General features: G+C 47.6%; 2 protein-coding genes across 2 annotated transcripts; one reads left to right on the top strand and one right to left on the bottom strand.

The window, feature by feature from the left end:
• Window positions 1-111: 111 nt before the first annotated feature.
• On the top strand, window positions 112-8,422 carry LOC120953936 (lysophosphatidylcholine acyltransferase-like). The gene is made up of 9 exons (XM_040374412.2): window positions 112-739; window positions 828-973; window positions 4,058-4,275; window positions 4,366-4,633; window positions 4,708-4,971; window positions 5,053-5,206; window positions 7,765-7,872; window positions 7,952-8,090; window positions 8,165-8,422. Exons 1-9 carry the CDS (start codon window positions 623-625, stop codon window positions 8,275-8,277), a joined length of 1,527 nt encoding a protein of 508 aa, XP_040230346.2. The 5' UTR covers window positions 112-622; the 3' UTR covers window positions 8,278-8,422.
• Window positions 8,423-8,428: 6 nt separating this feature from the next.
• LOC120961091 (uncharacterized) lies at window positions 8,429-10,487 on the bottom strand. Its single transcript, XM_040384744.2, has 2 exons — window positions 9,515-10,487; window positions 8,429-8,845 (listed from the first exon to the last, which is right to left on the bottom strand). The coding sequence occupies exons 1-2, from the start codon at window positions 10,156-10,158 to the stop codon at window positions 8,431-8,433; spliced, it is 1,059 nt and encodes a 352-aa protein (XP_040240678.2). The 5' UTR covers window positions 10,159-10,487; the 3' UTR covers window positions 8,429-8,430.
• Window positions 10,488-12,410: the final 1,923 nt, after the last annotated feature.

Here is a 12,410-nt window from a genome sequence, read left to right as displayed (position 1 = left end):
GTAGATATTTTCAAAGTGCTCACACGCAACCATCTCTCTCTCTCGCTCTCTCTTCGTGCAAAGAGGCTCAATGTACTCTCCTCACGGTACAAGAACATTCGTGTGCGACACGTACACGCGAGCATGGGTTCCCCGCACAACCCGGCCGTTTGGCAAAAGCGCGGGCCCTTCTATTAATATCGTTGTCGCCATTGTTGGCCATCCCGCTTTGCACAGACCGTGGCGAGAGTTTCCCGCGTTCGATCGCGGGCGAGAGCCAAACGCCGTTGCGATTCTCCCGCAGACAAAAAAAAAAAAAAGGGAGGCACAAGATGTTGAGAGCGAGTGCGCGCGCTCGCGCCCCCGTCAGCATTGCCTTTCACTGTCTCGCGGACGACGAACGTGCGTTTTTGGCGTGACGTCGGAAGGGTAGCTAAGCGTGTTTGACGGCTGTGACCGCGAGATACGAAGATCGGTTTGGCGGCGGCCCCCATTTCGCATCTGGGCGGCCGTTAGCGCGCTCGTGTTAAAGCAATTAGTGTGTGCTGTGTGTGTGTGTGATTGTGTGTAGGCAGTGTGTGGGTGACGTGCTGTGTGCGGCAGAATCGTGCATTGAACTCCAATCACCAACAACCCGTTCAAGATGAACTTTCAGCGATCAACTACGATCACGAGTACGGTCACGCGCATCCCGGAAGCGGAATACGTGAACCCGTTCGTGCTCAAGCTAGATCTGGACGATCCTTGGGAAAGGAGAAAGGTGCGCGTGATGGTCTCGGCTGGCGACAGAGCCGTACATTGATTCATGTTTTTTTTCTTTTCTTTTTTTGTTGTTGCTGTTGCTGCAGACATATCTGATGACGTTGCTGGTGCTACCGATACGGGTCGTGCTGATGGGCCTGTGCCTGCTGGTGGCGTGGGCCTTCGCCTCCATCGGGCTGTACGGGCTGACCGAGAAGGAGCGCCGCTCGGTACCGATTGCTGGCTGGCGACGGTAGGTTTCCGTGTGGGTCAGGCGGCCACCAAAACGCCCCAAGAACACGTGTTTGCAAGCACTGCGTCCAGAAGCGTGGACTCTCAAACCGGTTGAATGGATTCAGTGTGCGCGAGAGCGAAAGAATTGAGAGAGAGAGAGAGAGAGAGAGAGAGAGAGAGAGAGAGAAAGAGAGAGAGTGAGACAGAGCGAGAGAAAGACGTAACAGCTGAGTAATCGAACGATACCACGCCGGATCAGCCGAGCATCGTGAAACCTTTGGACTAGGCCGCACACGCACCTCGCTGGTTGGCGGCGCGCGTTATCAGCCACTTCCACGCACTGGAACCACCCGTTTCCGGCACCCGACGCAAAGCACACACACACACACACCTCCTCTCGCCTTCTCGCCACCGAAGCATTGGGTGCGCGCGAGAGCGGGACAAAGTTATTTTTAAAACGCAGACCCGTCTCGTCACCGGCGGAAAATGTGGCGTGATCTGCTCGTGTATCGCGTGTAGGCAACAGCAACAACAACAACCTCGAACTGGCTTGCGCTTGCGTCTCTTTTAACCCAATCGCGCGCTCCCCGTGCACGCGCGGCCTTCGCGTTCACCGTTTGGCAGCGTTTGTACTCGCCCGTCCCCGCAAGTAAAAGGCAATGGCAAAACGACACGGATCTCGTTGTAATGCCTTTGTGTGTGTGTGTGTGTTGTTTGGTGTCTCTTTGGCACACTTGTTTGGCCTGCCCGAACGAAGTCCCTCGTGGGGATTTCTGTGTTAGAATTTGCGTCTTCCTCTCGGAGGTTGTCCTGGTTGGGGATTCTTCATGCGGCATCGGGCCGGAGTGTAGACAACGGCGTGTCACCTCGATTGTTTTTGTTTTTGTTTTTTTTTGCTGTGGCAGTTTGAGACCGTGGACTGTCACCGGGGACCGAGCGCGCATTTGCTAGCTGCGCAAAACGGTTGCAGTCGCGGCCGGGCAACAACAATCGAATATTTTTAGTACCCCATGCACAATCATAATGCAAATGAAAAATCTGTTGTCTGCTGGCCAAGAATTGTTTCCCCCCTTCCTAGCTACCAGGGAGGGAAACTATCTGAGAGTGAGAGCGGGGAAAGAGAGCACTAGCGTTGTTTATTCAGTTGTTTTGTCGCATGTTAGCACAGCAAGATATTGGAGGAAATGCTGGCAAAAACTGAAGAATAATGGCTCTAGATACTTTTACCCATCTATTATTAACTCTGTAGCGCTTGAACCTAAGGTGTCTGTTTTTGTAGGTATTGACAACATATCGTACTTGCGAATTCTAATACTTCCAATTGCATGTAAATTTGTCCTCAAGATACCGATTTTGTTGCTCTAAAATGAAGTTTTGGGTTGAGGTTTCAAAAGTCTATGTTTTCCTGAAGCCTAAAATCTTTAAATTCCACAGCATTTTTTTGGCTTAGGTTTTAACGGAATCATAGAAACATTCAATTTAAAAAATGCATCTTAAGGTTGAAATGTTCCTAACGTCATAGCTAAAACTTGAGGATATGTAAACCAAACCTCATTTTCTAATCCTTATAAAATACTATTTTCAATAGTTGATTTGGCCAGGTTATAGGATCCTCTTTACTCTAAAGTGAGGTACTTATGACAACCTCTAACATACCTAAAACCAAAACCAAACTAATACTGTTCCTAACACCAATACCTATTCGGGTTCAAGAATTGCGCATGCCCTAATGCTGGTCCTGGACCTGATACTGAATCCATACCGGGCTATTAACTGATCCCAAACCTGCCCTGGGATCTATCATGAACCCATACCGGTGTTGGAACCGTTCATGACCTCATGTCGGTCCTGGATCTGATACTGAACCTATACCGGGTCAAGAACTGATCATGGACCCAAATCTGCTGTGGAACCTGTCATGAACCTATACTGCTCTTGGAACCGATCCTGTCCTCATGTCGGTCCTGGACCTGATATTAAACCTATTCCGGGCCAGGAACCAATACCGAACCCTTACCGGATCTAGAACTGATCACGAACTCATATCGGTCCTGAAATAGCTACCGACTTTATTCTGATTTTGGAACTGTACCTGGACCTGTTCCGGATTCGGAACGAAACATGAATCCAGCCCGGGCCTGGAACCGATACTTTTCTAGTTCCAGTCGACAAAACCATATACATACCCGGTTGTAAATGTGCAGCGTAGGAAATAGCGTAGGAATTCAACGTAGGAGTTAGTGTAGGAAATAGCGTATGAATTTTAGTAGAATTTGTGTAGTGATATTCTACTGATAGCACAAGGTGTGTCCGTATTTGAACACACTTCTTATCAGCTGATAATACTGCATGTCATCTGGAAGCTATTAGGCCAGATTTCAGGCACGAGACGCAGAGGACGTGCACAAATCAGGATGATGGTCCGTTTGAGTCTGTTTAAATGAAGAGTTGTAGCCTTTGTTCAAGTATCTTGGAAGAGCGGGTTACTTACCCTAACTAACGATCAGGGAAGAACCAGACCGCACTTGGCTGTAGGACCATACGCTTTTTTCGTATGCAAATCCTACAAGACTGCTTTATTTTAATGAAACTGATTTTATAACATCGAACAAGTGACTGATGCTTTATACGCATAGTACCGCTTTAGATTGCGAAAATAGCAAACGAGAAACCCGATTTGCTGACATGTAACAAAGCATCTATGATATATTTGCGATAATTGGTATGCATCAATGTTTAGTTTGATAAATTATAGAATTATGGAAGAAAACACACTTTTTCGATGAAAATGTTGGTAAATTATTGAAGTAAAGTTGTTAAATAACTACCATTTTGCACCAATAGAATGATTTTCAGACAGCATTCTTGTTAGATGCCTAACAATCTCTAATATCCTACAGTGTTGCTCTCAGCAAAATTGGTAAGAGATGCCAAACACATTTGAAAAGGGTGATATTTTACAAACAATAGTAGTTTCAGAATTCAAATTGACAGTTTTAGAGCACACATATATTGTTCGTTATAGCGTTGCAGTAGTTTTGCAAATCTTGCATTTAGAGCTAAGACCGGACGGCACCTGACCACGCATTGTTTCTCTTTCCAGTGAAATGCGCGAGCTGACCGCAGTGGCCATGCGGATGGTTTACTTTTTCGGCTCGTTCCACCGGATCCGGGTAAATGGCGTGTGTGCGTCGCCTCGCGAAGCGCCAATCGTGGTCGTCGGCCCGCACTACAGTCTGTTCGACGGGATCGTGGTTGCGTACTGCGGTCCCTCGACCGTCGTCGCGAAAAGTAAAGCCGCGGATCTACCCATCATTGGCAGTAAGTCGAGCAGTAGCAGCGTGCCATGGAATGACAAACAAACAAACTAAATCTTCTACCTGTTTGCTTCTTCTTCCCATTTTTTCTCAGAAATTATCGACATCACGCAGCCGATCTACGTGTGCCGGGAGGATCCGAACTCGCGCCACATCACGCGCCATCTCATCATCGAGCGGGTCATCTCGAAGGAGGACTGGCCCCAGATACTGATCTTCCCCGAGGGTACCTGCAGCAATGGGCACGCGGTGGTGCAGTTCAAACCGGGTGCGTTCGGGCCGGGCCTGCCGGTGCAGCCGGTGGCGATACGCTACCCCAACCGGACGAACACAGTGTCGTGGACGTGGGAGGGTCCGGGCGTGTAAGTTGCCGCTGCCGGTGCCTTCTCTCAGCTGCGAGTGCTCTGCAACAGTTTTGCGTTAATCCTTTTTGCAGGCCGGTACTGCTCTGGCGTACGCTGACCGCCCTGCACACCGGGCTGGAGATTAACTTCCTGCCGGTGTACTACCCGAACGAGCAGGAGCGCAACGATGCGAAGCTGTACGCGCTGAACGTTCGGAACTACATTGCGCAGTCGCTCGGCATTCCCGGGACCGAGCACGGGTACAACGATTGCAAGCTGATGAACTACATGATCGCCATCGGGATGCCCTACTTTGCCTGGAGCCATGACATTGCGAAGATGCGCCGATGGTTAGGGTAATGTCGAGTGGGGAGTGGGGCGAATTGTTTTGTTGCAATAATTGTCCTTGTCTCTTTGTCTCTCTCTGTGTTTTGCAGACTGGCTGACGGCAAGCGTGAACAGGAGCTGGTAGAGCAGTACGCACCGTTCACGGACCGGAACGCATTCGTCACGCTGGAAGAATTTGCCGAACGCTTGAACGTCTCGGTGTATAATGATTCCACGAGGATTTTGTTCAAAATTTTCAACAAGGTTAGATTGGAAGCTGCTATCAGGGTGGCCACTCGATCGGGGGAAACCGACAATCGGATGGGAATTTTATGTATCCGGAAATAGTCGGGAAAAACTTGGAATTTCTACTCAAAAACTGGGAATTTAGCATTACTCTTATACGATCGTACACTGCGATTGCTGATTCTATCTGAATTCTAGTTAATGGACCCAGTTACAGAGTTACGCAACATGATTTCGAAGGTATTTAACAACTTTAGGATGCGTGCAAAGGATATCTGAAAAGATAACGCGAATTCCAGGTGATTTTTAACTCCAAAGGATACATTAAGAGAAACTGATTCAGAATCCATATCCGGAAATATCCATATCGCAGACGCATGTCGATCCTGGTATTTAAAGAACTCATGCTGGAGCTGAAACTGATTCCAATCCCATACCGGTGTTGGAATTAGTTATGAACCTACACTGGCTCTGAAACTGATCCTAATCCCTTACCGGCCCTTTAACTGATCCTGAAACTATTGGAATTGGCGTGGAATTCCTGGAACTGCACCTAGAACTTACACTGAACCCATATCGGTCCTGGAACTGATCCTGACATCATACATATCATGAGACAGATCTCAAACCCATACTGGTCTCGAACTGAATAAGATTCCAAATCGGTCCTATGACAGATCCTGACCCCATTCCTATATCCTACACCTAACGTAAGACATCTTCTGACTATGAGGCTTTCTGGACAGTTCTTTGGGCTACTTATTGAAAAACTTTCCTCACGCGCCGTCAGAGGACATTCTTTAGATATGCTTCTGCCAAATATTAGACCGATATACGGAACAATATATCGAAAAACAACGCAAACGTGTTCAACTGTAGAATTACTGACTGTTACTTGTATCGTTCATTCGTTTCTTCTCAGAATGCAACACTTAAAAAGTAAAAAAAAAAGTCATTTGAAGGGGTCTAACCAATGCGCTAACTTATGTGAATCTTGATACGGTACTGATACTGATACTGATATCATATTCAGAGTTTTCTAAGCCGTGCAGGCAGGTTTTGGGCAAACAGCAATACTCTGTATATTCTCCCGCTCGAGTGGCATTGGTGATGCTTTTGATACTTTGATACTTTGATACTTGATGATACATGTGATACTTTTTAGGTTAAAATTTTCAAAACTGAGATTCAAATGGTTTTAGGCATGCCAGAATCAAAGTTCCCATATACTACACGACGGCCGTATGATCTCGACATGTTGACAAACTTGTTTCAATCTGTTAACAGGGCCTTTTCGTAACAACTAACTCGTTCAAGCCATTTGATGAGCTGATATTATACTACGCAACATCGACCCATCGACAACATGTGACTCACCACTTCTCCTTAACTTGTCGGTCATTGCGGAATGTAATGATTATTGAGTTATATTTGATTTTTTTTATAATAAACCGCTCCTTCCATTAGTTTAAAGGACAGGGATGGCTGCTGAGCTCATAGTTTGACACACAATTGGTGTCAGAACAATGGCCAAACGCTGATTAAAAGAAGTAATGGTGCCTTCCACATAGCTTCCTGTTGCTTTCCGTAGTCGATTGTTCCGTGAGACTGGGTGACTGGCCCTGCGCCCACGTGGCCGTTTTATTTAGCGTCGGGTTGCCCCCCCCCCCCCCCCCCCTCGACGTTCAGGCACATGTTACCACTCTGCACGACGAGGACGTGTCGGAATAGGAGTTGGATGGGAGAGCCTGTGTTATCCCTCGGAGGGCTTCGAATCCCATCCCATTACAGAGCAACATAGCTCCACATCCACATAGCTTACATCCTTCAAAAATGGTTAGGATAGGCAATGCACAGAAGTAAGATACGAGTTTCGCCATCATGGCTCATTCCTTGAACTCCTTTAGTGCCTCTCTGTCCTCTCTGACTTGAGGCCTTTAGAACTATTGACATAACAAAAAATACAGTGAGTTAGTATCATGTCACTTCTTCTTTGGCACAACAACCGTTGTCGATGAAGGCCTGCCTAAGCCACTAGCGGGGTCAAGGCCTGCCTATACTACTTGCGGGGTTTGGCTTTCAGTGACTTATATATTACCATATCAGGATAGTCAAGTCCTACGTATGGTGGCACTTTCCATTCGGGGCTTGAACCCATGACGGGCATATTGTTAAGTCGTATAAGCTGACGACTGTACCACCAGACCGGAATCGTGTCACTAGCAGATTGATAATTTTAGATTTACTTCGTGTCTACGTAGTGTTTGGGCAATGTAGATGAGTCAAAAGCCTGATAGTGGAATACTTGTTAAGCATCCGTCAAATGACTTTTCTTCAGTTTTTAAAGGGTTTCAGTTGCTATTGGTGCCATTTTAGTGCTAAACTATTTTTTTTTGCTAAAGGTGTGATTTGATGGTCCCTTGTCTGTGCCATTTGATGCCATAATTTGCCTTTTTGTGTTAAATAAATACATAGGTAATCGAGGAAAAAAAAACGGGAATTTAAAATCTTCATCCGAGTGGCAACCCTGAACTGTGAGAGATAGAGCGAAAACTAATAAAATCTTATCGCAACAGGATAAGGACAGCGCAGGAGTAATTGACTTCAGGCAGTACTTGCTGCTAGCCCTCTTCCTGTCCACCTTGGGCAAACCAAAGCTGGACTTGATGAAGCTTCTGTTTAAGGTAAAGTAAATTTAACACAAAAAGACAAACAAAAAAGCAAACCCAGTGATGTATGCCACGATTGCATTCTTTATTTCAGCTGTACAGCGAGGAGCGTGATCTGATCGGAAGCGACGGTCTTTACCAGGCAGTTAAGCATCTAGCGTCTATTACGCCTGCGGAGTGCAATCAGCTGTTTGCGGAGGCAGACACCAGCCAGCGGGGAGTCATTTCCTTCGGTAAGCGGGCATCGCAAGCTGCATTCTACTGGGTCATATGTTAATGTGTATTTTTTTTCTCCTGCATTGTATAGAGCAATTTGAGCGCACCATCAACAGCCACTCGGTGCTGAACGAGGTGCAGGAGCTGAACGAACCGAAACCGTACGCAGCGCCGCAGCAACAGTCGGCGCCACAGACCAGCTAGAGTTAGTTAGGCGATAGGAGCGGTAGTAGCAGGAGTAGATGGAGTAGTAGGAGTATTTTTGTTTGCCAACAGCTGTACACCGCTGTACCGGCTGTGTCTTGCCACCAGCAAACCAACCAACCAATCAACCAACCAACCAACCGACCTGCGGTCTCAGTCGTGGTCGTGCCGCTGCACATCACACTCCTCGATGCGGCACACGAGCGGCACGTCGCTCGGGCGGGGCAGATGGCGCGGCGCATGCACCAGCCGGAAATCGTCCACTAGCTGGCGGCGGTACCGGTGCCACAGTAGCTCGGTGAGGAACCAGCGAAACAGCCGATCGCGGGACGGTTGCCGCTGCTCGAGAAAACACCGTACGCGGTTCCAGATGTTGCCCCGGTTCTGCGGCTTCTCCAGCAGCCAGTAGCGCGGTATCAGCAGACACTGGACGGGCGTGCGAGCGTACACCGCCCGGTCGACCATGTGCTCGCCGATGGCGAACACGGAACCGCGGCTGTACGTCGCAATGTCGACGAAATGGTACTCGATCCGGTCCCGGCCAGTCGGCGGTGGCGGTCTGCTCGGTCTGCGAAAGTTTAACAAGGGGGGGAGGGGGGGAACGTTATATTATTTTAGATAATAGCATGATAAGATACAGACAGAGTTAAAGTGAATACACATTACAGTTGTAAGGGAATAGCCGTTTGTACATCGATTGAATTTGCTTGTGGGTGCGAAAAGTTTTAATCAATAGTAGTTAGCGTTGCAGAGATTGGGAGCCATATTATGTTGTTAGTAAGAAACATTTACGATACTTTACATACACAGTACTGCCATTACAGAGATGGCAATTGATGTAACTGTTATTTGTTTGTTTTTTGCTAATCAGGATCACTTCACAATTATATAATCTCGACAGCCAACTAGTTATTCCACTAGTTGCTATTTCTCTTTTGCTCATTAATGTTATTGTTTACTCATTGACAAAATTTTGAATTTCTCGTTTTACTACAATTTGCCATCTCACTGTGAGCAGTCTTTTACCGTATGTACTTAGCGATAGAGGGGGTAACTTTAAAGCTTAGTTCTTACACGTGGCTCTATGTATTTATCTCAGCGTAAGGGCTACAGCGCTACAGCTCGCTTAGCTTTTAGGTCGCGTCTTGTGCGTCTTGTTGCACACTCAAATCCAACTGTAACGATTAAACTGAATAGACGATAGTGATGAGCGTGTTTGCAATGACCTCCACCTTACCCGACCGTCGGCAAAGGCTCCACCGTGTGCAGTGCGTCCTCCCGCTGCGCCCGGCGCCGATGAAACCGGGTAATCTCGTCCTCGGTCGGCTGCGCGCGTGACAGTCGGTAGCGTACCGTCGCCGTCCGGCTGTCCCGCCACCGGTGCAGCTTCAGGCACTGCAGCAGGCCGCACTCGCCGCTCAGCATGAAGTGCGCGTAGTTGACGGGGGCCTGCCCCTCCACGAACACCGTCTGGTCCGGCTCGAACTGGCGGATCTGGGCCCGGTGGCAGCAGTCCCGCCGCTGCTCGTCCGACCACCGGTCGAAGTAGGAGAACCGTGCCAGCGCATCCAACAGGTCCGTCCGCCCGTCCGGCGTCAGCTTGCGCGGTTGTCCGTGGACAGTTTGAGAATGGCGAGAGGTCCGGAACTGCTGCCAGCGCGTGTAACGCGGACCCGGTGTCCCGCAGTCGACTGCGGCGGTGTCCGCACGGTCCCGTGGCTGATAGTTGGTATAGGTGTGCGATATTGGAAACGTTGTCGAAGTGAAATTTATTGAAGCCATGCTGTGGGTCCGAAATAGGGGGTTCAGAGAGAGAGAGAGAGAGAGAGAGAGGGAGAGCAGCGAGGCCCACACACCAAACAGACATACGTCCTTGAGCATGCAATGGTGACCACGTGCACTCTAGCCTACATTTAGGCGTTTTGTTTCATACCTTTTTTTGTTGCTTCCCCCGCAAGCGCGGCACCGCTGATGTACGGCAAAAGTCACGCGATCTGACGCGCTATGCTAATGTGAGTGGGTCGTAAACGTTTCGTTTGTTTTTTTCTTGTTGTTGGGTGCAATAAAAACACGAGCGAAATGGGCAATCGTTTCGTGCGCCACCGCTCCCTGGGATTGGTTTTGGTGGAAGTTAAGTAACGGGTAAGCGTTTAGCAGCCTATCCAGTGCGGACGGTGTGGAAATAGGTGCAGTGGAAGGAAATAACAGTAAATTTTATTCAAAACAGACAAGCTTGACCTTGAAATTTTGAATCGTGCTGAACAAAATTAGGGATCATTTTTTTGTGCCTGAAGTTGAGACAGTCTTGGAGACGTCTCATATGTACTCCAATGTGCTCAAATAGAACGCTTCATATAGCTCGTGTACTAACAGTAATCTGGTTCAAATGTCAAATGATCCCATATCCTATGATCCCTATGTCATATTTAGTGACAACATTTAATTCTGGACCTTTCTCCAAGATCTCGCGGAATTGCATAACATTCTTGGATTGCATAACACTAACTCCCAGACTGGTCGCCTATACCTTCAATACCTCCAGAAGGCTGAGATAGCTGTTTCGAGGATCTTATAGACTTGATTGTGCGTTTGGTAGGCTTCAGACAAACGGGAGTGACATCACATAATTATCTAATGTGCACGACTTGTGTTCCTAATACGCATGTTCTGTTAATCATCTAAATTGCAGGCCAGCAACCTACATAGAATGACGCTTTCTTGAGGGCGTTTGTAGTGTTCGACGCATTGATTTGTTTTTACCTAATGAATTTCAATATCCCCGTATCGTACTCCTGTTGCTTTCGCATTGTTTCTATATGTGATATCTTCAACGTATTATTGTAATGTACGACTCTCGCTAAAGACTAACTCATGTTCGGGAATGTGTGGTTGCAGTTCATTGCCTTCAGAAACCACAGGACGCGATATATCCGCTCCCTGACATGCATGTTAATGTTCTAATGGTTCACTTGTTCTCTGTTTGCCCGGTTGCATCAACTTCCCTGCCAAGCGTTCGTTCGTGTCGCTCAGGGTATGTCGTCGGCTATTCGGAACCGGCTGTTCTTTCGATGCTCTGATTGTTGTCTGAACAAGATATCAGAGTACAGAACAAACGCAACAAAGAAGACCCTCGAGATACTACCTGCTTGAGATGCGATGTTCATTTTTTGATTTCCCAGTTGTTATTTAGATAAAATTGATAAATTTTCAACAAAAAAATACTGATAAACGTTAACTTTACATTTCTGAAGGATCCTTCTTCTTCTTCTTCTATTTGGTGTAAAGTCCTACGCGGAAATGCCGGCCTATACAGGCTTTCGAGACTTAATTCATTACCACGCAGCCGGATAGTCAATCCTTGCTACAGGGGGACGTTCTATTCTAGGCATGTTATTGACTCGTTCAAGTTGACGACTGTACCACGGGACCGCCCCCCTGAAGGATCCTAAACTACCCGATATTGTATAGAATGATGACATATGACTTTTTCGGATTACACCTTGCTTGGGGACATTTTTTTCGGTCCCAAATACAGCCGTATCTTGGTCTCCTGAATAGGGTTATATGGAGGTCATATTGACGGACAAACAAACAAGACAAACATCGTCTCAAATCTGTCACATTCATTTTCGAGTCTGATGTCTCGTTCGATAGCTGCGTGTAGCGCGATCCACCGTACATCACAATTTGGATTTCAGCGTTTGTCAATTACGGGGTCCTAACTAGTGCTGTATAAAATTGGAAATAATCTGGCAGCGACTCCGATCCGACTCCGAAAATTTTAGCAGGTACACAAGTCCACCCAGCAGTATCCAGAGCCGTTTAGAATCATTGGAACTCCGGAACGAGTCACTCTGACCTGGAGTCACCTGAAGTTGAAATCAGAGTCGTCTGGAGTCGACCAGCGTTGGCCGGAGTCACCCAGAGTCGGAGCAGTACGGAGTCGTCCGGAGTCACCCAGAGTCGTAGTCAAACGGAGTTGAAATCGTCCAGAGTAGAAGTCAACCGGTGTCCAAGTCGTCTGGAGTTGTCCGGAGTCGTCCGGAGTCGGAGTTGTCGGAGACTCTGGCCGACGCACCACTCCGGAACGAATCACTCCGACAGTGAGTCACCTGGAGTCGGAATCAGAGTCA

Source organism: Anopheles coluzzii, chromosome X (genome assembly GCF_943734685.1).
Source record: "Anopheles coluzzii chromosome X, AcolN3, whole genome shotgun sequence".
NCBI lineage: Eukaryota > Metazoa > Arthropoda > Insecta > Diptera > Culicidae > Anopheles > Anopheles coluzzii.
Note: the sequence above shows the minus strand (reverse complement) of the source record. Positions and strands in the feature narration are given on the sequence as shown.

Bases quoted from the DNA above. Each gene is read 5' to 3' on its own strand.
- LOC120953936 (XM_040374412.2), top strand. From the start codon at position 623: ATGAACTTTCAGCGATCAACTACGATCACGAGTACGGTCACGCGCATC. The intron at 974-4,057 runs GTAGGTTTCCGT...TTCTCTTTCCAG, and splicing joins CCGATTGCTGGCTGGCGACG to TGAAATGCGCGAGCTGACCG. The intron at 4,972-5,052 runs GTAATGTCGAGT...TGTGTTTTGCAG, and splicing joins AAGATGCGCCGATGGTTAGG to ACTGGCTGACGGCAAGCGTG.
- LOC120961091 (XM_040384744.2), bottom strand. From the start codon at position 10,158: ATGCTCAAGGACGTATGTCTGTTTGGTGTGTGGGCCTCGCTGCTCTCC. The intron at 8,846-9,514 runs GTAAGGTGGAGG...AAACTTTCGCAG, and splicing joins GAGCCTTTGCCGACGGTCGG to ACCGAGCAGACCGCCACCGC.